Source organism: Drosophila nasuta, chromosome 2R (assembly GCF_023558535.2).
Source record: "Drosophila nasuta strain 15112-1781.00 chromosome 2R, ASM2355853v1, whole genome shotgun sequence".
In the NCBI taxonomy this organism is placed as follows: Eukaryota; Metazoa; Arthropoda; class Insecta; order Diptera; family Drosophilidae; genus Drosophila; species Drosophila nasuta.
In genome coordinates, this window is record NC_083456.1 from 29,425,442 (window position 1) to 29,451,350 (window position 25,909).

Consider the following 25,909-nt stretch of genomic DNA (forward strand, 5'->3'; position numbering starts at 1 on the left):
CTATGGATGCTGGTGGAAGCTGCTTGTGGGCGATAAGATAACCAAGGGCATTGACAACGCACAAAAAAGGGATAATGCGCCAAATTGTAGATGAAATAAAAGAAATATACGAGCAAACAAACAATGTTCCTTCTATATACACAGAGCAGAAGATTCACTTCCGGGCAACTCCCTAAAAAAAAGAAGGAAGGAAAAAAGCAAAAGAAGAGAAAAAGGCAAAAGATAACTGCAATCGCTCTGCCATCAGAATAACTGTAATGCGTAAGGCGTAAGGCGTACACGTGCCCACCCACACCCAATACATACCCAATACCCAATCTCACACTCTCTCTCACACTCACACACATACAGACAGGCAGCCAACAGCTGCCAGAGGCCCACACACAGGTGTCGCTTGGGCTCAGCTCAGCTGTTTTCTGTGGCGCTTGCAAAGGGCGCAGATACAAACAAAAATGTGTTACCCAGGCCCACGGTACGCCAACAGAGACCCGGGCAGCGAGCCGAACACATTACACATTTCACTCAATGCACAGCCTACTTCTAGGCTCAAAAAAAGAGAGTGCAGCCATGCCAAAGAGAGAGTGCGAGAGAGCGAGCGTGAGAGCAGAGCATGCGGCCTATGCGAGACCTTGAACTCGAAATTTTTTTTGTGTTCGTATCGTTTAGCTTTCGCTTTCGCCTGTCTCTGCCTGTCTTTGCGCCTTACGCCTGTTTCTGTTATGTAATGCGCTGCAGCTAGAGCGAGAGTGAGTCTAGGAGAGCGTGTGAGCGAGATGACGCCAGCAAGCATTTAAGCTGTGCAAGTGGCGCGGCAAATGAGCAAAACTTTCGCTTTCAGCAGTCAACGACACGGCACGACATCAAAACTGCCTACACACGCACTCAACACAGAGAGAGTGAAAGAACGAGAGAGCGCCAGCGAAGAGTGGGCAGCAAAGGAGAGTAAATAGTAGCGTATATATGTGTGCTTGTTTGTGTGCGTCTGTTGTAATACAGAAAAACGCCAAAAATGTGCGACGCAATATTTGCAAAGCAATAAAACATATGATTCCGTGTTTTTGGTTGCTCTTCTCTCGCCTTGTTTTTGTTGTTTTATTGAAACACTATACACAAGAAGCAGGGCTTAATTTGCTTTGTGTAATATGGCAATTGGTAATGGATTTGTTTGTTGACCCTGCAACAACAAAAGAAACAGAAAAGGTAGCAAAGGAATGAACCAAACAAAAAATTAAGCGGCCAAATTGTGAAGCGCATATTTATAGCCATAAATTTCCAAGAGGCATGTGTGTGTGTGAGGCGCCTAAAAATATGCTGTAAAGTATTTCTGTGTTGTGCGTTTCCCTTGCGACGAAATTGAGGCGATAAAGTCATAAACGCCAGAGTTGCCACCCCGCCACCCAGAGCCCAAGCACAAATGCTGATAATTTTCTACGTTTCTTTTTTACTTTGCCGTTTCTTGTTTGCACAGCAACTTTAAAAAAAAAAGACCAAGCAGATCTAACTTTCTTCTTCTGGCAACAATTGCGCAACAAAATGCGACAGCAAAAGGCCGCCTGTGGAGTCCCCCAAAAATATGTGAGTTGCCAGGTAGACACACTCAAACACACACACAGAGACGAGTCAGGCAAGGGAATGACTTCCGTTTTGTATGCTGGCCAAAAGCATTGGATGGAGTATGCCGCTTCAATGCCCACAATTTGAGTTGGCCTTTTCCACGACGACGCTTTACCTTCTTTTTTTCCCACATTACCCAGAGAGTTTTTAGCTCTTCGTTCTCAGACCATTCACTTTAATAAGAGCAATGGTCTATTAAACTGCCTCAAATGAGTGCAACGAGTGCAGTAAAGCGGCATTAAATAAAGAATATGTTCTTGATAAAATCATATAATAGTGAACTTCTAGGTTTAGAATACCAAAAGAAAGCAAAAACTAGGCATATGACTTATTAGAATCTAGATTTTTAACCCTGAACATTTTTTTAACCATACTAATTTATATTATGTCTTAATTATAATGCTTAAAAATGTTTACTACTAACACATTCTGTTATTTCTTTTCTTTAGAAATATAATATGACTGAATTTAAAAAGAATTTGATTTTAATTGCTAGCTTCAAAAACAAGTCCTTGGTCTTATAGAGTCAATACTTTTTTCAATCTTTTATTACTTTCATAATTCAGACTTTTCTTAAGTGCTAATTGCATTTAAGTTAAGATTAATCTTATTTTAGATGTCCAACACAAAACAATCAACATAATTTATTTAAGCTTTACAAATTATCTAAATAGAAAGACATTAAAGGGTCTCATGCAGTCAATACTTTAAGGTAACTTCTCCTACTCATTTCTTTCTCTCTTTTTTAAGTGTCAATTACATTGACGTTTATTCAAATATGCGTCGCCAGGATATTTTGACATTGGCTGCCATTCACTCTCACTCTCACACACCAACACATACACACACACACTCTCCACACACACACACTTTAGTATACATATAGCAGCATGTGCGTGTCGTTCTCTGCTGTGCGCTGTGCGTGTGAAAGAGTCCTCAAGTCGAGTTGTGATTTTCAGAGGATTTATCGGGTTTTATTGTGCGTATCAGAAGGCCTTGGCATTTTACCACAGATATGTTAATATCCACGCCGCCCACGCCCAACATGGGGCGTGGCACACGGCTACGTTCCATAAAGTTTTAAGGCCTGCTTAAAGAGTTTGCCAACATCCCAAAAAAACATCGAATTATGAACTTGCACTCAAGTCTCAAGAGAGACTTTTGTAATTTCCTTGTGCACATCTTTTTAATATGCCACACAACATATTTTTTTGTTGCATAGAAAACAGCGAAATGACAATGCTTAAACATATTTGTTTTGCATTACAAGTGAAACGCATAAATTGCCAAGCATTCTTTTCTTTTTTTTTATATGACACACGCAGACATAAAAATCTGTTTTTCATGTTTCGAGTATTCCGCAGTTTATGACTCGCACAAACACACACACACACACACACACACACACACACACACACATACATAAAACATATTCAAAATATTTTTTAAGCGCTAGCTGAAAAAGCTGCGCTATCAGCGTCCGCAACAAGCCAATCAAAATGCAATTTCCGTTCATAAAAAACACATCACATCACATTCTTTTATCTGCGGGACAGGTGGATGGATTGTAAATACAGGTGGATGACAGCATAGATCTGACGGATTCCTATGCTCAACTCTATTTCAATTGCGCCCCTTGAGAAAAAAAAAATAAGGGAAAACATTCAGGCGACAGCTTGTCAGCACTCAATTGGATGTGGGATAGAATATCTAATAACAGTTGTAGATTATTACCTAATGATTAAGACAGTTATGCATTAAGGTTTAAAAAGGGATTGAGATGTGGCAAACGTTTTAGTATTATTTATTATTAAGCCTTTATTTGACAGCTTCACAACCTTTCTCTATATCTGCTCCATTAAAAGAGAATAGTTCAAAGAGCTTATAAACACTTACTCGTATTATAAATCGAAAGATAGTTCAAAGAACCAATAAACATTTGCCAAAAAAAAAAGAATCATTGAATACTCTATGAAATAAATTCTTATAAATATTCTTTATAAGAAAATAAAATAGAGGAATTGTATTCGTTATAACAATAAAAACTAATAATAATAACCAAGAGTAAAAGTAATCGATAAACTTTTATAAATACTAATGACTGAGTAGTCTACGATGATAAATAAAAAAGTGTTATAAAAATGTCATATTAAAACATATTAAAAAAATTATATGGATTCAATAAATTATTTGATTTTGTGAAGTTAATAAATATAAAAAGTAAAGTATTTTTCACTATAAAATTTAATATATTTTCTTTTTGAATTTCATATTTCTAATAAATATAAATAAAATTGAATAGTCTTTGCTTTTCAATTTTATGTTATATCCATTTAAATATATGAATAAAATTAAATATTCTTTCCTTATCAATTTCATGGTGTTTCTATTTAAATAGAATTCTATTCCATTCCTTTAATAGTTGTATTCAATAATAATTTACAAGTAAATTGATTCTCTAAGTAGAGTTCTCTTTACTCTAGGGACTCGCCACGTCGATCACTTCCTAGCTAGCCCGCATTTTACTTGCTATTGTTGTTCTTATTCACATCTAATCAAAATGCAAACAAGCTGATTTAGCTCAGGTTCCCCAGCTGAGCAATGGCTGTGGCTTCAGCTGCTTCTGCTGCTGCTGCTTTTGTTGCACACGCCGTCTATGAATTTATCATTTTCGTTTGACTGCTAAACGAATTACGCGCCCACCCATTATGCGTTACGTATACGCACCGTTGACTGTCGACAGTCGTCGCTTTTTGGCCCAACGACGACGACTGTCACAAGTTCATCAAAATAGAATCAGCTGCGTCGCTGATAAAGCAAACATTTAAGTACATACACATAAATATAAACTCGAACCCCACAACACACACACACATACAAGAGAAAGCAACATTGTCGCCTAAAAGGCTGCTACATTATGAATGCCACCGAGCCTCGAGGCGGAGAACAAAGCGTGAGTCGTGAGTGAGCTGGAAGAGTGCCCAAAAAAAAGCTGCTCAAATTTATGTTGCAGATTTTTATAATTCCTAATAAATGTTAAGTAGTAAAACAAAGCATTGCTCATCATATTAAACAACTCAATTTATTTAAACATTTACTAATTGTCGTGAGTCACGCGTGCTTCGCAAATCACGCAGCCAGCACAGAAATTGCGTTTACCCTCAAAAAACAACCACAAATGAAGAGCAGGGCACAAAATACACGTGGCACAAATGAAATTCCAACAGCAAAAGCAAAACTTTTAGGCACGAAACGCTCCAGGAAACTGCTGAGTGAAAAGCCGAGAGAGAAAAAGAGAGGAAAGAGAGAGTGGGAGGGAAAGTGGAAGAGCTTGGTGAGGTGTTGACTGAAAGCCTGTCCAACTCGTTTGTCTCTAATTCGTCGGCTCACACGTGTGTAAAATACGCCAGCGAGGACTTTAGTAAATAAAGCAAAATGGCAGCGTCGAAACTCGAAAATGTTGTCAAAGAGTTAGAGTGTATAATATATAAGTTCACTGTTAATTATGCTGACGTCAGAGAGACGTTTTCGCTTGTCCGGCACACCGGAAACGCACAAACATTTCCTGCTTAGGGATCGAGCACTTTTTTTTGGCCAAATAAGTTTAAGTTATTCACTTAGCCATATTAATAATTCAGTTTAAATGGCAATTTCAATTGCATATCTCCGCATATTACGCATACGCCACGTGTCCAGCGAGAGCTGCTAAACAAAATCACAATGCTTTAGTTTTAGATAGCAGCGAAAAACAACGATTATCGATTTAGATTAAAGCACATTTTATCGCTGGCAACGATAATGACTGAATGATAATTTTTGATAAACAAAAACAACATTCATAAATTTAGCATTTAAAGAGCTCTTCAATCGTAACCTGCTAATGAGAGTCGAACTACTTAATAAGCAACCCTCGCACACAAATATTTTACTTTTTTGAGGTAGGAGCATAAAGAAAAAGAACACGAGCCGCTGTACGTGACTAGATAAGCCTATTAGGCGCTGGGCATTTTTATCGTATTCTTCTTTTTTTGGCGTTGTTGTGGTCCTTTACGGCTAGTTGGCAAATCATATAGCATGCAATTCGACAGGATATCCCATTGGCGAAAGAAGCTCAATCCCAGCACGACGGCTGCCTTTGGCATCGTAATTGTGTTGGCCATAAATCTTAAGTCTGCGTGGCGCGTATTTTGGCTTATTGCGCTGATCCCTCAGTTACATTATTTGAACGAACGAAATTAAAGAGACACGCGCGTTAATACAAAACCGTTGTCGTTGTCCTGTCTCTTCTCTATAAAATCGATTTTGATTCGAGAATGTAACGCAGGCAATTAAGGTCAATGCTGTGCTTTGTTGTTGGACTTTGATGGGTCGTAACTACCTCAACTTTTTCAATTTGCTTTGTTGTCCCCGTTGCTTCACGTTAAACAACTGACCAAACTTATCGCTTGGAAAGAAATCGAAATTAGCCCCCACACCCCCGCTCCATAGTAAAAGGGACACAGTCAGCAGGAGGCAGAAAGCAGAAGGCAGACAGGAAGCAGGAAACAGAAGGAAGTCCAAGTCGTGGGTGTGACACAGAAAAAACCTTCGATAAAAAATTCAAATAGCAAGAAAACCCTGGCCAAATTTTTACTTTGTTGTTGCGCCAAAGGCAACGACGACAACCAACATTTGTGCAATGAAGGATAACAAGAAACATGAGAGTGTGCTCAACTATGAGATACCCGCTAGCCATTTTGAAAAAAAAGTGAAAGTGGCAAAAATATTGCAAATATACCAAATGTTATATTTGGTTTATTGATATAGTACAACACTCAAAATATACGTTAGAGCGAAAAACATAGCAGCATTAATTTCAAAATATACCAAATTAATTTACCAAAAATACTACAAAAATATACCAAAAACTACTTTGGTATCTTAATATAGGAATTCATTCAAAATATACTTTAGAGTGAAAACAGAGCAATATTAATTTCAAAATATACCAAATTATTATGCCAAAAATACTAAAAACATACCAAAATCTACTTTGGTGTATTGATATATGAATTCATTCAAAATATACTTTAGAGCGAAGAATAGAGCAGTATTAATTTAAAAATATACCAAAGTAATATACCGCAAAAATACTAAAAATAGACTAAAGCTATATTCGGTATATTGATAAAGTACTACATTAAAAATATACTTTATATACCAAATTAATATACCGTAAGAATACTCAAAATATACCAAGGGTTACATTTGGTATATTAATACAGTAATTTATAATACCCTTCTACTTAGGGTAGAACTGGTAAAAAAAAGGATACAAAAAAAATTTGACTGACCAACACAATTTATATTCTATATTGAACTTGTATATCATACGCCACGTGGTACAAAAGCTTCTCCCACTTTGCGGTCTTCGACAGCCACTGCATAATTAACAAAATTGATTGCAAATCTTAAAGGCAGCCGAAGGCAACTCTTTAATTAAATTAAATGGATTTCCTTTAGAGTTTATGGCCAAGACGACAATAAAAATAAGTTTTTATTGCCACCGCAAGGGGAAAAAAAGTATACAATGCTTTTTTTTTTGGCTACTTTAATTTATTGTTTTAATTTTTAGTCTCGCTGTTGCCACAAAATTGCCGCCTGCTGCTGTCAACGCATAAGGACTTGTTTTTTGTATGTTTCTCGCTTTTTTGTAAGGGTGGAAACTTTGGGTAAAGTGTTAAGAACTCGTGTAAATTCCATTAAAAAAAAGTTTACTAGGCCTACGCTCGAAGTTCTCAGTTCTCAGTGCCAAATGCGATAAATCAGCACAGCAACAACAACAGCTACAACAATGGCAATTAAAGGCAACTTTGAGACGCCCAAAAATTATGCAAGACGCGCGCTATAAATATGCAAATTTTCTAGCCTCCGCTTAAACTAATCAATGTTAATTAGCTCGAGCTCGAGCTCGAGCCTGACAATTTCGGTGCCTTTCGAGCCTTTCCTCATTTCCGTTGCATAATTTGCGGCTTTAAGGCAAATGCTCAAGCTCTGTTGTTTTATAATTAGATTCATGGCAAAAATATAACAAAAACATAGTTAAGAGAGCATTACGCATACGCTGAAAGAAAAATCAAATCGATGGCCTTGACTCGATGCCAAACTCATTAGCCAGAGAAAGCAGAAGGTTAAAAGTTAAACGAATCATTTACTTAGTTACAAATATGTCACATTACATGCTGCTGCGACGAGAAAATGAAAATAAACCTGACGTCGTTCTCTTATTTACCTGCGCAGCAGCAGCAACAAAAAGTAATAAAATCAAATACTAGCAGCATGCGAAAAACCTAACCCCAAGCACTTAACCCAATCGAATGCCAAATAAATTGAAAACTTTTTGGCAAACGCCAAAGAGAATTTTTCATGCTATTTCTGTTTGCTGTTGATGATGATGCCCGAGACTGAGGCTGAACGCTGATTAAACAAATATTTGATTAAATCAGAATCAGAGAGACAAACGGAAAATCGACCGACAACAACAAATAATTGTAACTAACCACGAAGGCACGTGGTCATCATTTGTCAATAAAATTATATTTCAAGCACTCGGCATGACATCAACTTGAACACAGCAATTAAAAACAAATTTTCCAAACGAGGGGAAAAGAGTGATGGAGAAACACGACAACAAACCGGAAACAAACGAAAAACAATGCACAAATATTTGCTCATTTACGCTTAATTTAAGTAAGTATACAAATAAAATTATTTAATGATTACTTACCGCGCTGAAATAAAAGAAAATGGGAAGGGGAGAAAAAGGGAGAATCCAACTACAACTTGAAATGCGATTGATTAAGGTAATTGAGAATAGAAATTGTTAACTACAACTTGAATACTTGATTGATTTATGAAATTGAGAATAGAATGTTGAATGTTGCTTAACTTTTTACTCATTGAATCAAATAACTTTGCGCTGAATTACAGCTCATAACTCAGTTGAGTTCGTCACAAAACTTGTCGAGTGACATTATTTAATTTTATTATACATGGATGTAAATAAAGACAACAACATAAAAGGCAGCATTTTACGCAGATAAAGGACACGTGCACATGAGACACACACACACGCATATGAAAAGCTTCGCAAAAGCCATTTCAAAAACAGACTCAACGCATTGTATGAGTGATTACGTATACGCGCTGGTGGCCAAATGTTGTCAAGCGACTTTTCAATCAATTGACAGCCAAATGTAGGGCGACAATATTTGAAAGAAAAGACAGCAACAGCATCAGGCGAATGCACGGAGAGACAGATTAGCAAATCAAATCAAATCAATTCTGATGACTGCGGCCTGCCGCTGACACAATTATTTGAGAAGTTCGTTTCTTTTTTAATTTATACATATATATATTTTAGCTGTGCGTCATTATGAAAGGCTCACGCCCCTTACACGCCTCTCCTCTCCGCTTCTCTTCTTTTTGCAGTTCATTGAAGCACAGCGACTGCGGAAGCTGTTGTTGGATTGCTTTTGGATTGGGGAAGAATATTTTGCTCGTTGGAGTTGGGTTGGCGGCTGTTTAAATATTTTCAACGGGAAATTAAATTCGCTTGATTAATAAATAAATTGCGGCAACAAATTACCGTCTTCATCAGCATTTAATTAAAAGATAAAAATGCTGAGCAACCACCACCCCCAACAAAAAAACCCGCATGTAATGAGCAAATATTTGGCATTGTTTCCTTTCTCCAATTCAAGACTCATTACCAAACAAGTAGATCTCTTCAGTAAGGGTGTTAAGAGTTAGTTAAGAGTGTAAACGAGTCGACTCACCTAATGACATAGTTGACGCAGACAACACTCTGCGGCTTCAGCTTATCGTAGACAATCGTTGCCTGAGTCACGATCCAGCAATAGCCACCGCATTTGGCCAAAAAAACGATAGCGACAGGTCTCGCCCTGACCCTTGCTCAGCACTGCAAAGAAAATGAAATTAAAAATGTGCGAATTAGAATTAGTTTTGCAAATACAGCACAAAATATTGGTAAACAAATCAAATTACATCAGCAACTGCGGCTGCGGCTGCGACAATCAAATAACAGCCATAACAATTGAAACTGTTTTGCGGTTGATGCGAGTTGCCATTTTTTTTATTGCTCTTCTCATTTTGATTTTCATATGCCAACAAATTTGCAATAGTATCGATAATATCTTTCAATCAGGGTTGGATGTTAGAGTACTTTAAGTTTGAGTAAAACGTGTTGAAAGTTGAATCAAATAAATATAGAATTATTATCTATAGAAATAGACTCAATAATATAATATGTTCAACATTGAAATCAAGTTTGGCAAATAAATTCGAGAAATATGCATTCAAAAATATAAATAAAATTGTAAACCAAAATCAGCCTTATTCTCAACACTCTTAGCAGAATTCTTAGAATCTTCCCTACCTATTTATAGCTCATTGTTAAATTTAATAAAAAAAAATTATAAAATTATCAGATAAAGAAATTCCTAATAACACCATCCAAAATATTCCAAATATGCCAGCTAAACTTTACCCGTTTAAACTGCCTTTTTATATTAATTCCATGCTTCATTATAGTCATTCAATAAAATGAATATTCTAACTCAAATTTAACTTAATTCATAAAAATCTCTTTCCCTCTATTTTCCACTCAACTTTTAGCCAACCCTGGCATTGGTTTTTCGCTGAAAAATCTTTTGCGAAATCTCAAGTCAAGTATCGGATGACGGTGTCAAATGCGTTCAAGCATAAAAATTAAATAATAGCAACCACAGAAGAGAGACGTTTGTTTGTGTGTCTTACACATACACAAACACACACTCGATGTGGTTGTCTCACAATTTGCTCACTGCGAATTTATTGCTTAATTTGACTGAGTTGAACACATGCTTATAGGGTATAAACACGAGCGCGTTTTCTCCGTTGCCAAGCAAATTGCGTCGACATCAAGTCGATTTTAATTAAAAACCGCCCAAAAATGAAATGAAACGAAATCAAATCAATACATATATAGAGAAGAAAGAGAAAGAGAGCAGATATTATAGCTTCGGGCGAAGTAAACTCTCATATTTATATGAAACGAGTGTGTGTATATAATTCTTTTACAAGGACACTTTTCTTTTTCCTTCCACGTTTTTTTTCTGCTGTTAGCTCAATAAAAATTTAATGCGCTCCAAGCACAACAAGGACATAAAAACGCACGTGGCCCTGATTCTGATGAAAATTCATAACCTGCCAGGACACAAGAGAGTATTCTTTGGGTGCTTAGGATAAAGCAATTGAAATTCATGATACTTTTCATATACAATATATATTTTTTTCTCGCTGTCCACGCGAACGCAGCGTTCGCGTTTTATTGGACAACTTTCCATGGGCAGCAGCTCACATAATTTCCCAAAGCCTAATTACAGGTGCACAGGTGCACAGAAATACATCCTTAAATGTTTTAGCTACTCATTAAAAATAAGCAGCAAATATAAAATAAAAACAACTTTGCTGCTGCGTCTTTCCGACTTTTTGGCATCTATTTAGAAATATTTTAGATAGCACGGCGAGTGTGGGAGTAAATACATTTTATATCTACATCTATATATCACGCTGTGTTGTGTGTGCACTCAGTCATTCATTCAGTTAATTTAAAATCATCAGCAGAAAATTAGTTTTTCTATTGTGCGAGCGCTTTCGCCGAGGCTTAGTGACCACCACAAAGCACAGTGGTGCCAATTATATTTGCAAACCAACAATTAAGATTATTTTTCGCTATACTTTTTATTCAAATATCTCCTAAATTATTCCTGACAGTTCTAATTAGCAGTATTCTTTGAAATCATTCTCATAATTTATTTTCTTTGCAAATTTCAATATAAAAAAGATTAAAAATCTTTTTGCATCAAAGGACTAATTTTTCTAGTTTCTAGTTAAATAACACAGAATATTATTAGAAATCTTATTAAAAATAATTTCGGTTTTATTGGAAAGTCTTTTCCCTTTTGTAGGGATTATTATCAAAAATCTTCTTCGAAATCACTAAAATTTCAGAATGATTTGAAGATTATTTTAACTCTTATTAAATACGAGTTTTTATAGCGTTTTTAGAATTCGTTTTGATAATCATATATATTAGTATTATTGGAAAATTTGTTCCCAATTTTATGGAATATCACTTTTATAAGAAATATTATATCACAAAATTTCAGAATGATTTCATGATTTTTCATTGCGCATAACATTAAAAATCATATTATATGCCATATTACACAATTTCATTATAATTGGAAAACTTGTTTATACTTATATTGGATACGATCTTCATAAGGAATAGGATTAGAAATCTTTATAGCCCATACTTTAATAAAATAACTTTCAAAAAATATAAGAAATCATTGTAAAATCTTATTACAAAATTTCAGTATTATTTTTATTCCAAACAATGCCCGACAAACTGGTATATAATTATAAATATTATTAAAAATCTCATTACAAAATTTTAGTATTATTTCAAATCTCAAAATCGCCAGACAAACTTTAATTATTGTTGAAGTCACGCTTTCCCTACAGATTCCTCACTTTCGATTATGTTAATCAGCGTAATTAGCAGCAACTTTCTGTGTCATTTAAGGCGTCGCCCAATTCATTTCGATGACTTTCAAATTACAGAACTTTCGGCTAACTAACAACTATTAATGAGTTGTTATAGTTTTTTGCAGGTTTCAGTCGAAGCAACAGCATGTTAGCTTCAAGACTGTTCAGTTTATTAACACTTTGCCTGCTGCACGAATTGGGCACTGCTCATTGGGAATTTTACGACATTGGATTTATTTACAACTTTACAAAGAATTTGCATGAAAAACAAAAACTGCAAAATTTCGTTACGATTGCCAGCGAAAGACAGTTGATAAAAACAGCAGAACCGCATGATATGAAATTCTCTTTAGAACGCACTTTAATGGAGAATCTCCAGATGCCGCTCGTCATTTGGGGCAGTCAAAAGAATGTCACTTTGCTCAACACTTTGACAGGAAATACTTTGGTATTAGCGAGCATTGCCCACATGTCACCTGAAGCTGAACCTTTTCTGGAATTAATCGAAACATTACTGTATGGAAAACATGAACTTAGAGTGCTCTTCATCAAGAAGAAGCTCTGCAAAGAGCATCCGACTGAAGAGCAACTGAAAGAATTCTTCAAGTGGTGCTGGAAACGCAATTTTATCAATGCAGCCTTGACTTTTCAGTGGATTAATCACGACAATGGTGAGGTAATGAATGAACTCTATACGTATTCGCCATTTCCCCAGCTGAGGGTGCTGAATGTGAGTGGACTTGGTATTAATTATGATTGGCAAAAGCTTAATATGCACAATGTGCAAGGATACGAATTTCATGTGCCAGTTTTTCAGGAATATATTGCCTCCTTTATGGTGAGTCAACAAAATTATAAGTTTAAACATTAATTATTACTTTTAAAGTATTCATTTCTGGTATATTTTATATTCTTTAGTATATGGATATACCAAATATGGCTTTCGGTATATTTTAGTATTTTTGTGGTACGAATAATATCACACTGTTTTGCTTTTAATCAAAATAGGTAGCGAGTAGATTCTCTTTTAAAAGTATAATTTTTTTTTTAATATTTAAATGTTCACTTTTTCATTTTATAAAAAACATATTAATTGAAATAAAATTTATAACAATTTTTTAATTTTTTAAATAAATAAATATTTTAAACAAATTTCTTCCACTACTTTATTTCTTCTCCTATTTAGACCCTTTCCTTTCAAATTTTGACATAACTTCTGTAACTAAAAGATTTCAAATACAATTCTTCGCCTTCTAACTTCTCAGCTACCCGATGGACAATTATCTGGCGTAATTGGATCTCTGTTCAGTGCCTATGTGACACACATCAAAGGAAAGCTACGTTTGCATCCCACGCCCTGGGTGAATAAGCACAATTATCATGCTTCTACATTCTTGGCACCAGGTCGCAATGAGATCGACATCGGCATACACGACTTCACAATGATGACACTGAATGCCGAGCAGGCAAGTGGAATACCAGTGAATGTTTTAACCAGCACCTGTCTGATGGTTCCCTATCAACGAGAGATGCCCATCAGCCGGATTGTGCGATATTCTATAAAGCAGAATGGACTTCTGCTGCTGCTTGTGATTATCTTAATGCCTTTGGGTTGGCAATTGATAGCGAGAGATGGCGGCAGAGGATTTATCTATGGCTTGGCTGCGTTCTACTTGCAATCGCTCAACGATCGCACTTTTCGCCAGCTAATGCATGGCTACAAGTTTATACACTTGGCTTTGTTGTTTGGTTCATTTGTGCTCTGGAATATGCGCAGTGGAAGTTTATCGTCAACGATCAGCACAAATGAGCTGGGACCGCAAATCAATAGTGCTAAAGATTTGCTAAAGAGTTCGGTGCAAATTATGTTAACAGACACAGAGGAGGCGATGTACTTTACTCGAGGATTGCTGCCGAAGGAATTGCAGCAACGTTTGGTGATCGTTAATAGTTCCACACTTGAACAGCATCGCAATAATCTGAATACAAGTTATGCTTATTGTGTCACCACACAATATTGGGGCATTATCAGGATACAACAGAGTGCCTTGAATCGTCCTCTCTTTCGACGCGCTTCACAACTTTGCACACCGAACTTTGTGAAATACATTCCTGTGCAACGCAATACTCCATTCTACGAAACTTTTTCGCACTTCTATGCTTTTATCAGTTGTTATGGCTATCCAACTAAATGGTTTTATCGCAGTTTCATTCAAGCCAAGCAAATGGGCGTCATCAGGATATTTCGTGATGAGAAGCTGCAGGTTGCAAACTTAAGTTTCAGCGATTTCAGCTGGCCTTTAAGAATCTATGCTTATCTGAATATGGTTTGTGTGATTTGTTTTCTATGCGAGCTAATGTGGAACTATATTGAGCAACGGGTGAGAAGAAGAATCTAATGTAATTGAAGAGATTCTATATGATAAGAAGCAACATTTCGAAATTGATCAAATCAAAGAAAATATAAGTAATCATTTTTAACCAAATAAACGTTTGTAATCTATACAAACAATATAACATAAAATAAATAAAGAAATAAAGATGTAAAGCTTCGAATGCTTCAAAAAGTTTAAACAAGGTTTTTAGACTTATAGATCGTAGAAAAAAATTGGCTTTAATTTTCAACAAAAGCGTTAAAAGGGGGTGAATTAAATCGACAAACATTCACCTAAACTATTCAACCAGTTTCTACATCAAAATATTTTATATAAATTCTTCAAGTTTTCAAGACTAATTTAAGATGTTGAAAATAACATTTTCCTATACAACTTTTGAACTAATTTCTTCATGACTAATTCAGACATTTAAGTACAAATTTTCCTATAAAAACATTTCATTATTAAACTTTATTTCATTTAAAAACTTTAAGTATTATCATGCGATATTTTCTCTAACTTCGTCATGACTAATTACCACATTTAAATAAAACATATTCCTATTAAACTTTTCCCATCGTTTCAAGCAATTTCTCAACACTGTGCAGAGCATTAATTTATCTGGCGCTGCAAGTGTAATTATAGAAGGTCATTAATAAGGCAGCATCGAAGCGGCAGCATATGTGCATGTTATATAAGCGCAGTTTCAATGCTTAACGTATGAGCATAGACCAATGTCAGAGGTTTGTCTGCTCTTCTGGCTGCTGCCTTGGATTACGACGCACAAAAGTATGCAACACAAAATTGTGCAGCATTCCAGGCACGCGGCAAAAGCGTCTGAGTCTGAGTCGGAGAGTTTGAAGTTGGCAAAAAGCAGCTCACAGCTCACAGCTCACAGCTCAGACGATTTTGCCAGTGTTTATGGAATTAGCAGACTGCAGCTGCCAGTCAGGAGTTGCGCGTTGCATTCGCCATGAACTTGATTTGCCCTTAGTCAAGGACTTCTTTTCGGTTTGGCTGTCGACGAAGACAGTTTCAAGGCAAAATATTAAAATATCTACAGCGACATAAGATCATTTATCTAGAATTTTTAGCAAACATTCCAGCTGCAGTGCAGCGTTGAATTTATGAACACGAATGAACACCATGAGCAGACAGACAGATAGAGAGACAAACAGACAGAGAAGGAGCTGCCATTTGTACAAATAAGCAAACAGCAAAAGTTCATTCCGCATTGAGATTGAGATGAATGCAACACACACAAGGCAAAGGCAAAGACGAGTAAAGCATTCAAACCGCATTCAAGGTTATGTATCAAAGTTGAACAAATATAAATAGCAGTCGGTTGCACAGGTTGCAAGGATGCACAGGATGCACAAGGATATGCAGTCAGACATGGTCGAGTACACGACTAAATCCTTGAAGCAACATAATACTAAATCATCGTCAACGCATCGAAACTCAAGCTGACCAACAGCACAGAACACAAGTCGAAGAGAGCACATCCTCGACACATCCTTGGCACATCCTGACAATGGCAGTTAGCCAGTCGCCAGCAGTTTCCTTTCATTTGATTGCTTGAGCAGCTTGTGTGTGTGTGAGCTTGACTTTTACTGCTGGCCAGAGACGTTGCGTTGCGTTGCGTTGTGGCCAAATCGCATTGGCACAAGTGGATAAGGAAATAAATGTTTGGCCAAGGATGTGCGCATAAATCAAGGATTTGTTTGCGGATTGTTTTCTCACCCTCCTTTTCTCCTCACCCCCCTCAAAAGGTAGTTGACTCCTCAAGTCGCTATTGCTGTGTGTTTTGCTATTGCCATTGACCTTTTCTTTTCCAACGCTGCGCCACGTGACGTATGCGTAATCTTTTTTAATTGAATTAAGCCGTGACATAAGCCAAGCATAAATACGCGCGCAGCTCTCTTAAAGTTTAAAGTTTTTCTTTTTTCGTTACTTTCGTCGCCCTCGCAATTTATGCAAATTGCTCAACTCAATTGCAGCTTATTGAAAAGCGTCTTCAATGTTGTCCTCAGCAGCAAGTCGAGCGTTAAATTGCATTCGCTTCACCTTCACTTCACTTTTTGTTGGCCCAGGACCAAGACCAGGAGACGCGCCCAAGCGCTGCTTTGCACAAATCCCGTGCAGCTCAGCAAAAAGTTGGCAACGACATGAAAGGGTTTTCGTTTTCGCCGAAAACATAATGCCAACTTACGACTTGCCTTTCGAAAACAGCAGCGCACGGATTTGTGCCTGCATCAACAGGACAAACGCGCCGTCTTTATCCTTAAAAGTCCTCCCCAACTCCCTCCCAACACAAAGAAGGAAAGAAACATAAGCAGCTATAACTCAAAATGTTGTCAATACACACAAAAGGCTTCATAATGGTCATAATGGACATAAATCGACTAACGGCCTTCTCCATCCACAAAAGCTATTCGCTGGCTTTCTCATATTTATTTGCCACTTTTTATGGCACACTTTTATACCCTGTACAGTAATTGCAGATGGTTACACCAAATGGTTATTAAATTGTGTATCGAAATTCGGTTTAATTGCAGCAGCAATTTAAGGTTTATTTCATTGAGCAGTTATATAAATGTGGCGAAAGGGAATGACTGTCAAATACTTTATAAATTTAGGAAAAATATTAATGATCTGTAAATACATCTGTATTTAGTCCATGATTAGAATGAGATTCTTAGGATAAGTACAAAAGAGCTCAACATTTTAAATGCTCTATACGAAATTCGGTTTAATTGCAGCAGCAATTTAAGGTTTATTTCATTGTGCAGTTATATAAATGTGGCAAAAGGAATGACTGCCAAATACTTTATAAATTACAGGTTTATATATTTCAGGAGAAATATTAATACTCTGTAAATACAAGTGTATTTATTCCGTGATTAGAATGAAATTTTCAGGATAAGTACGAATGAGCTCAACATTTTAAATTCTCTATACGAAATTCACTTTAACTGCAGCAGCAATTTAAGATTTATTTTATTGAGCAGCAACATAAATGTGGCAAAACGGAATGACTGCCAAATACTCTGTATACTTAAGACATACAAATTCTACATAATTATAGCAATCAGCAACGACTTAAAAATAGTTTTCAAATACTGATGTATTTATCAAAGTTTACAGTGAAATAAGCGATATTAAAATTTGTTTATATTTAATTCGGTTAAATTTCAACAGCACTTTAAGATCACAATTGTTGAGCAACAACGGAAATATAGAAAAAGGAAAGGACTGCTAAATACTAAACATTCCATAAAGTTTTTATAAGAATTCGAACTTAGCGATCATGAAATCTAAAGAGCATTGATATTAACAATGGATTATTATTATAAATAACTTATAATATTAATTTGATCACATAAAGAATTTCAATCTTTATTAAGCAAATATTCAAAAAATTATTCAGCTGTTTTAAAAATTGAGAGTTTGGGTTTCAACTGAGTGTAGAATCTTAGATAATTCATTAATATTAACAATTTAAATTTTCACTTTCAGCCTTTAAAGCTTTTCGAGATTTATATCAACTGCAAAAATCCTTAAATCATCTTGTAGATTTTGCTAAAAAGAGTGTTATGAAATTATTTAAAATTATGGCAGGAATTTCATGCTCGATGTAATAAAATGTCGTATTTGTATTTGAGCTCGTTCTAAACACAGTTCTAGGCGTTGTCACTTCTGGAACATGCTCATAAAACGAGGGAAGGGGAAGGAGGAAGTAGATTCAACCAGCTAGCAAATCATCCCAAGTTGGCTAACAACTTTTGCGGCTTGGTTGGCATATTTTATGAGCTTGTTGGCCCAAAACGACGAATGACAAAACGCAAATGCAAAAACGAGGGGAGAAGCTAAAGGCTAAAGGAAATGAATGAATGCCACACAGCGTGTGGCACATAAGCAGCAAGCAGCAAGAGTGCGGTTTACTCCCTCCTCCCAGCTCCCAGCTCCTTTCCACTTCTGTGCCACTGAACAAGCAAACTCAAGCTTAGCTCCCATTTGGCCAAAGAGAACGACACACATGTTGACTGACTGACTGACTGACTAACTGACCGAGAGAGGCGAAGGATATCAAGGAGGATATGGCTAAGACCGCCCATAGCGGCTGAAAGTTTAGTCCTTCGGATGTGGCTACTTGCGGTGAATCCATTAAAAACTACTCAAAATGTCAGCTGGACGGCCATAAAGTTGCACATAAGCAAAGCAAATGAATTTTCCCTTTCCCCCCTCTCTTTCCCTCTTTGCGGTTTTCTTGCGTATAACAAATTTGTTTAATTTGCACACGACGAGAGTCTTGAGGAATTTTACACACACTCACTCACACACACACACACTTTCTCGCGGGCGGAAAAATCAGAGCACATCAGGCGGAAAATTGTCTATAAGGCAGAATTAAGCATTCCGCCATTGTCGCGTATTCAGTGAGTGAACAAAAAAAGAAAAAAACGAACGGAAAAAATGTAAAAGAAAAACAAAGTGCGGGGAAAAAAGTTAATTGAAAACAAAAGTCGAAGAATTTGCATATTTATTTGAGTTGTGCTCGCTTCCACCATTGCGACGTGCCACAGTCAATATTTATTTATTCGCGAGCGCAAAATTTAAATCATTTGAAAGCAAAGCAGAGCAGAGTAAAACCAAATAAGCAGATACCCTGTAAAGAATGTAGAGATGAAGTTGTTGCAACAGCTTCTTCTCGACTCTTCATCACTATTTGTTTATCTTCACACTAATTAAAATTTAACAAAAATAAATGCAAAGTAATTGAAAACTTTTGCTGAAATCAGCAACTTAATTATTTCGCCGCAATGCTTTGGCAACGCGAATTCACAATTTCATTACATTCATTCATTGAGGCAGCTCTCTCTCTCTCTCTTCTCCTCTTTATGCTATCTACATCACGCTCATTAATTCCATTCGAAGAGCGGGGCGAGGGGTGAAAATCACACGCACCTTGCCACCGAAAATTGTAGGTGTAAGTTGTGTGTTGTATCTCAGCTGCATCCCAGCATTTTAATTAACTCAATTTGAGCGTTAAAAGACATCATCAACGAGTCTAAAGAGGGAGAAGTCTCTTCCTTCAACCTTCATTCTCCATCTCCATGGCAACACGCTCTCTCATTCCCAATATAAAAAAAAGTCGTCTACACTCTTCAGGTGCTTAGCAGCGTTTTGTTTAATGTGACACAACCCAACACAAAGTATTTTTAATGTACTTATGTGTAGCCACTCAGCTTGGGGCATCTTGAACACCTCATTTTGAGGGATTCTAAACAGCTCAAGCAATCAAATTTCCTACTTACAGTTGAGCCCAAGCAAGTCTAACAAATTTGAAGGAAATGCGACAATTAACAGAGAAGTTATGAAAGGTAGAAAAGCAAATGAAAATGATGGCCACATATAATAAATAAAATTAACTTTATAGAACCATTTTCCCTGTTTCATTAAAGTGAAAAGTCTAAGATAAGCTACTGAAAGTGATGGGTATAATACAAATAATTTAAAAGAGCCCTTTTCACTTTATTATATCTAAAAACAAGTAATTTTATGAACTAAAAAAATAAACATAAACATTTCTTCTATTTCCTAAATTATACCACTATTGAAATCACAAAATGTACAAAATACAAGTTAATACAGAGATTAATTTTCTTTATCGTAAATAAATTGAATACACTTTTTGTTTCAAAAGCAACTAAAAGACTTAACTTTTAACCTCTATTCAAATTAGTACGAAATATATATATTTTAAAACACCAAATTATGTTTCAAAATTAAATGCAATGCTAGATTGTCTTGTAAAACCTCGAAGCTTTTTTTCCTATATGTTAAAATACAATTGGTATTTGAACGTCAAAGAAAATAAAATTCAACTTCTATTAATTTAGGCTAACATTGAATATATTTTGGAATATTTCTATAATGTTTGCAAATTAAAACTTTCGTTTTTGAAGTACTTATTTTGAAGATCTTTGTTTTTAAATTCCGTTTTCTATTCTATTTCTAGTTACCATTTTATCTTCTGCTTATCTTCTATATACTTTTACAAACTCTGAGATTTATCATCTAACATATCCCCGTAATCTTTTCCCTACTATATTTTTTCTATATACTTTTACAAACCCTGAGATTTATCATCTCAAATATACCCGCAATCTTTTGTCTACAATCAAATTGATCGTTTTACATATATTCCCAACGTGCCAACGTTGGAAGCAGCTGTGTTCTATGCAGTCAGGATGATATGCTACCTGCTGTTGTTCCTTCTGTTGTTGCTTCTCTTGGGCCGTCAATCAGCGCGGAAGCGTAAAGTTGTGGCACGTAGCATCCACAGCAAAGTCAGTTTCGCAGTTTCCCAGTCACCGTTCACTGTTAGTCACGCTCTTGCAGTCACTGCCAGTCACTCTCTTACTCTCTTTCTTTCTGTCTCTCTCTTTGCTGTCTCTCATTCTACTGGCAAACAATTAAGTGTTGATGTTTGGTCATTTTTTTTGTTTGCCCTTCGCACAGCTGCAACTTTATTAAGCAAAATTTAATGGTGCTCCTCCTCATTCTGCCTTTCTGTCCTCTCTCTGCCCCGCCCCGCAGATATCCGGTGCTGCCGTTTTTCATTAGCGGCGCCAAACTGACTTGCAACAATTGTTGCAAGAAAAAAGCAACAAAAAAAACAGAAAGAGAAGAAGTGAAAACTTTGACTGCAATATCCTCCACTCTGTTGTTTCTCTCATCATTTTTTCTCAGCGTTTTTTTTCTGCTGCTTCATGTTGTACAATTAGTTTTGGTCGTGTCCTGCTCCTTGCTGTTTATTTGTCCATTTGGCAAACGTCTAATTGGACTTGCTAAAGATTTCTACAGAGATTTGCTCCTGTGTGTTTTAGTTCTCGCTTCATCGTTCGTCTTTTTCTTTTTTTGCCAATAATTCACTGGGGTTCTCTTTTGGCTTTACTTTGATGACTATGCCTAATCATCCCAGAAAAAAATAAAATATCCGTCACTTGCTGCTCAGTTTATTAATTTTCAATAGCCCTTCTTCAGCCTTTTGTGCCCAGAAACACGCAACGGGTGACCTAATGAAAGGCTGAACAACACATCCCGAAACGCATAACTCAAATATTTATTTATATATTTACTTAATAATGTCCAGCTGCGAGTTTGCCGTGTGGCCAAATATTGATTTTTACTCAAGACAGAAATAGTATATTTAATGACACTACATAACATGCCACTATAATATGTTGTATATTATGCTGAAGTAGTTTTCAATACTTAATTCGCCTCCAGGGGGAGCATTTATTCAACAGGGAAACACCAAGGAATAGTTATGATTGTTTATAGTGTGTATTTAATAAGAAAACTATAGTTAAGTATGTTCGACTGTGAATCAGTTGAGTAAACAGTCATTTTAAAATAAACCTCCAAAAATATTAAAAATATATCAAATGGTAATTAATATACATTCAAAATATACCATAGAGTGCAAAATGTACCAGAAGAAAACTAATAGATAAATTTAGTAATAAAATGCAGCTTATCTTGAGGTTTAATATTAAAATGTCTGAAAATGTCTCTTTTGGTATAGTTTTCCTCTTTCATATTGCATGATAAGCTTTTACTAAAACGCATCTTCAAATTAATATTAAATTCTACTCAAATGAAGACATTTAGTTAAGATCCGTTAAAGTATTATAATATAATGCAAGCACTATTTAATGTGCAAAGCAAATCAATAGTTTCTATTGTTAATCAAATTTCTGCTTTAAAATAAACTTGTTGATCACAGCTTTAAGCTATTCTTAAAATGTTGGGTATAGGAAAATTTTCTTTTTCAATACTATTTCAATTTTTTTCAACCTTGCTGCTTCCAGGTTCAGAAAATACTTTTCAAACTGAATACAAACTGTCCTTATTTATATTATTATATAAAAAAAAACACTTATGTTTTTTTCAGCGACTGTTTGTGATTCCAATATTCAATTCTATTAAAACGATTAGATGGAAATGTTTCGTTAAAACTTTTATTTCAAATAAGTTCTAAACTTGGGAAATTTAATAACTAAAGCTGCTTTTAGGCTAAGTCAAGAGTAAATATAACTTTAACAAAACTTTCAGCTTAAACCAACAATACTTTTGTCTTCGCTGCTCTTATTTGCACAGTCTTAAGCTGCGGCTAAACGTTTAATATATTTAATCTCAAATCAAACAATGCAATAATCTTATGCACACAAAAAGTAGAGATAAGGTGATGTTGGTAAGTATATTGGCACTTTGCTTAGATAGAGCAGAGCAGAGCAGTAAATAGAAATATCAGAGAGAGACAGAAAGAGAGAGAGAGAGTGTCATGACACTTTGTGTGAATGGGGAATAATGAGGCAGCTGGAAAGCCAAAAAGTATGCAATACTTGTCGGCAGCAGCACTTGAGAGTTGAGAGTTGAGAGGAGTTGGTAAAGTGCTGAGGCACATAAAAAACGCAGCACAACACAAAATTTTATGATGCGTCTAAATGCGAAATGCGAATGCGAATACGAAATGTGAAATGCACAAATGCGAAATGCGTTCGTTCAATGCAAAAGTGTTGCTTAAATGTCAATCTATCTGTCTGACTGTCAATTTCAGCAATTGAAGGCAGCGAACAGCAGCGAACACAGCGAAAACGTTGCCAACGACGAAGCGTCTAAATGCGTTGAAGGAAAATTTCATTTGCAGATATCGTGCTGTCATTTAATAAACGAAATGTGAGCGGTTCCACACACACACATTCACAGAGAGACGGACACAAAACGCAGACAAATGCAGCGATGCAGTAACAGATACTGGCAACACTTTTCACACAGATAGAGAAAGAGAGAAGAGTAGAAGCAAAGCGAACTAGTCATGTTAAGGAAACGCGACAGACAAACAGCCAAACGGAACAGCAAGTGCAAAGCGACATCGACATCGACAGAGAGAAAAGCTGTAGCCAAAGCCATTGTGGCATCCACAGCGGGATGTCGCGTAGGTGAATGCACCCATTGTGTAACTAAACCATAGCGAGACAGCCAAACAGGCAGCTCAATCTAGATGCCACTGTGTGAGTGTGTGTGTGTATGCCTGTGTGTGTGTGAAAATCCCGCTCGTCGCACACTAAATGCCAATTTCAGAAAATGACGCGGAAAAAAATGAAGACAAAAAAATCAAGTAAGAGAGCTGCAGTCGATTATGCTCGACTACGAGATACTCGCTAACTGTTTTCAATAAAAGCAAAATACTGCAGTATTATACTGTTGAAATATACCAAATTAATATACCTAAATTATACTGAAATATACAGCCACCCACTTTAAATAAAAGCAAAAAATGTGCAGTATTCTCGTTAAAATATACCGAAATAATATACCAAAAATACTGAAATATACCGAAATGTATATTTGGTATATCGATGTTACTACATTCAAAATATACCATGGCATATGAAATATACGTACACTGTACTAAATTAGTATATTAAAAAAATACTGAAATATACCGAAATATATATTTGGTATATCGATATGTTACTACATTCAAAATATACCATGGCATATGAAATATACGTACACTGTACTAAATTAGTATATTCAAAAAATACTGAAATATACCGAAATGTATATTTGGTATATCGATATGTTACTACATTCAAAATATACCATGGCATATGAAATATACGTACACTGTACTAAATTAGTATATTTAAAAAATACTGAAATATACCGAAATATATATTTGGTATATCGATATGTTACTACATATAAAATATACCATGGCATATAAAATATACATAAACTGTACTAAATTAGTATCTCAAAAAAATACTGAAATATACCGAAATATATATTTGGTATATCGATAGACAACTACTTTTCGAAAATATACCATAGAGACTATGGGTAGCGGGTATAACAAAATGTATATAGAGAAAGCAACGCAGCTGACACGCAACATGTGAAGAGCAACATCAGGGGGGAGGCGACTCCACTAGAAGACGGGCACAGCTCGAGGCGGCTCGAGTACAACACGACAAAGAAGCGCAACACCGACAAAAAAAAAAGCCACCTCGAAATGTAATTGACAATGACAGAGCGTGGACAGCGCCAAAATCAACAATTTAAAATGATTTTCGTGTAAGCACATTAACGCCCTTAGTCAAAGCAAAAGCAAAAGCAAAGAAATGAGAAAATCATAAACCAAATAAACAAACCAGCGAAAAAAGAAAACAAGTCAAATAACAACAATATTTAAGTAGTATAATCGGAAAAGCGAACGAAATTGATATTGATGGCAAGCGAGCGAACGAGCGTCAGTGAAAATGTTTTGTCATAATTTGCCAAACAACGTGGCGTATGCGCAATGCCATACAACACCTCATTAAAGCAATCAAAAAACTTTTCGACAACGCAACGCAGCTTAAAAGAGATGACAGAGGTAGAGGCGAGAAGAGGGGAGACGAGAGCCAGAGGCTGAGGTCGTTTGTCGCAAATATTTAGCCAGTTTACACGACTTGTTTAACGCCACAAGGCACAAGGCAAAGGCAACAGCAACAGTAAAGCAAAAGTAGGCAGGCCAAAGCCACAAGCAGCTTTTGATTGATTGAGCCAAAAGCCCAGCTCGACTCACACTCCAGCCAAAAAAGTCCTTTTTCTTGGCAAGTCAAAAGGCTTTTTGTTAAGCAAATTGTGGGCGACATTGTGCGAAAAGGTTCGCAGCCTACTGCCAAAATATTTTGTTGCTTTTGTCGTTGGTTCCCCCGAAGCAGATTACCAATTTATGTTTGGCTTCTTCGATTGCCAAAAAAAATCCAAAAAATAAAAGAAAAGGGTTCTGTGTTCGCAACTTTCGAGTCAATTAGGAGGCCAAAGCAAGAAGAGAAAAAACTGTTGCATAGTTTAAGGCTCATCGTTTTTGACAGCATTTGCCCGCTTAGTTGTCGCCCCCCCTTTTCGCTTGCCTAAGCACATTTATACGTTTCGTCTGGCAAAAATGAATATACTATATATTTATATGCACAAAGGAATGAAAAAAAAAAGGAAACGAGAATAGAGAATTGTTGGAAAATCTCCGCCCGGCAGCCAAAAACATAAAACTTTGCACATTCATTGGCAAATTTTTGCTTTTTCTTTTTCTTCGTTTGTTCTTTAGTCGACAATTTGTGTGCAAGCGAGTGTGTGTGAGTGCGTTTGTGTGTGTGTGAAAAGTGTGCGCTTTTTTAATTTAATGAAAATTTTCCACTTCGCCGATTGACATTTTGTGTCTTTCGCAGCTCTATCTCTATCTTTTGCTCTCCCCCTATTCTCAC

General features: G+C 36.1%; 1 protein-coding gene across 1 annotated transcript in view; it reads right to left on the reverse strand.

Moving 5' to 3' along the window:
• LOC132787083 (protein similar) overlaps positions 1 to 25,909 on the reverse strand; it is an 84,282-nt gene that overhangs the window by 40,830 nt on the left and 17,543 nt on the right. Inside the window, 2 exon segments of the mRNA XM_060793973.1 lie at positions 9,432 to 9,526; positions 9,528 to 9,574. Coding sequence (XP_060649956.1) covers positions 9,432 to 9,526; positions 9,528 to 9,574 — 142 coding nt within the window.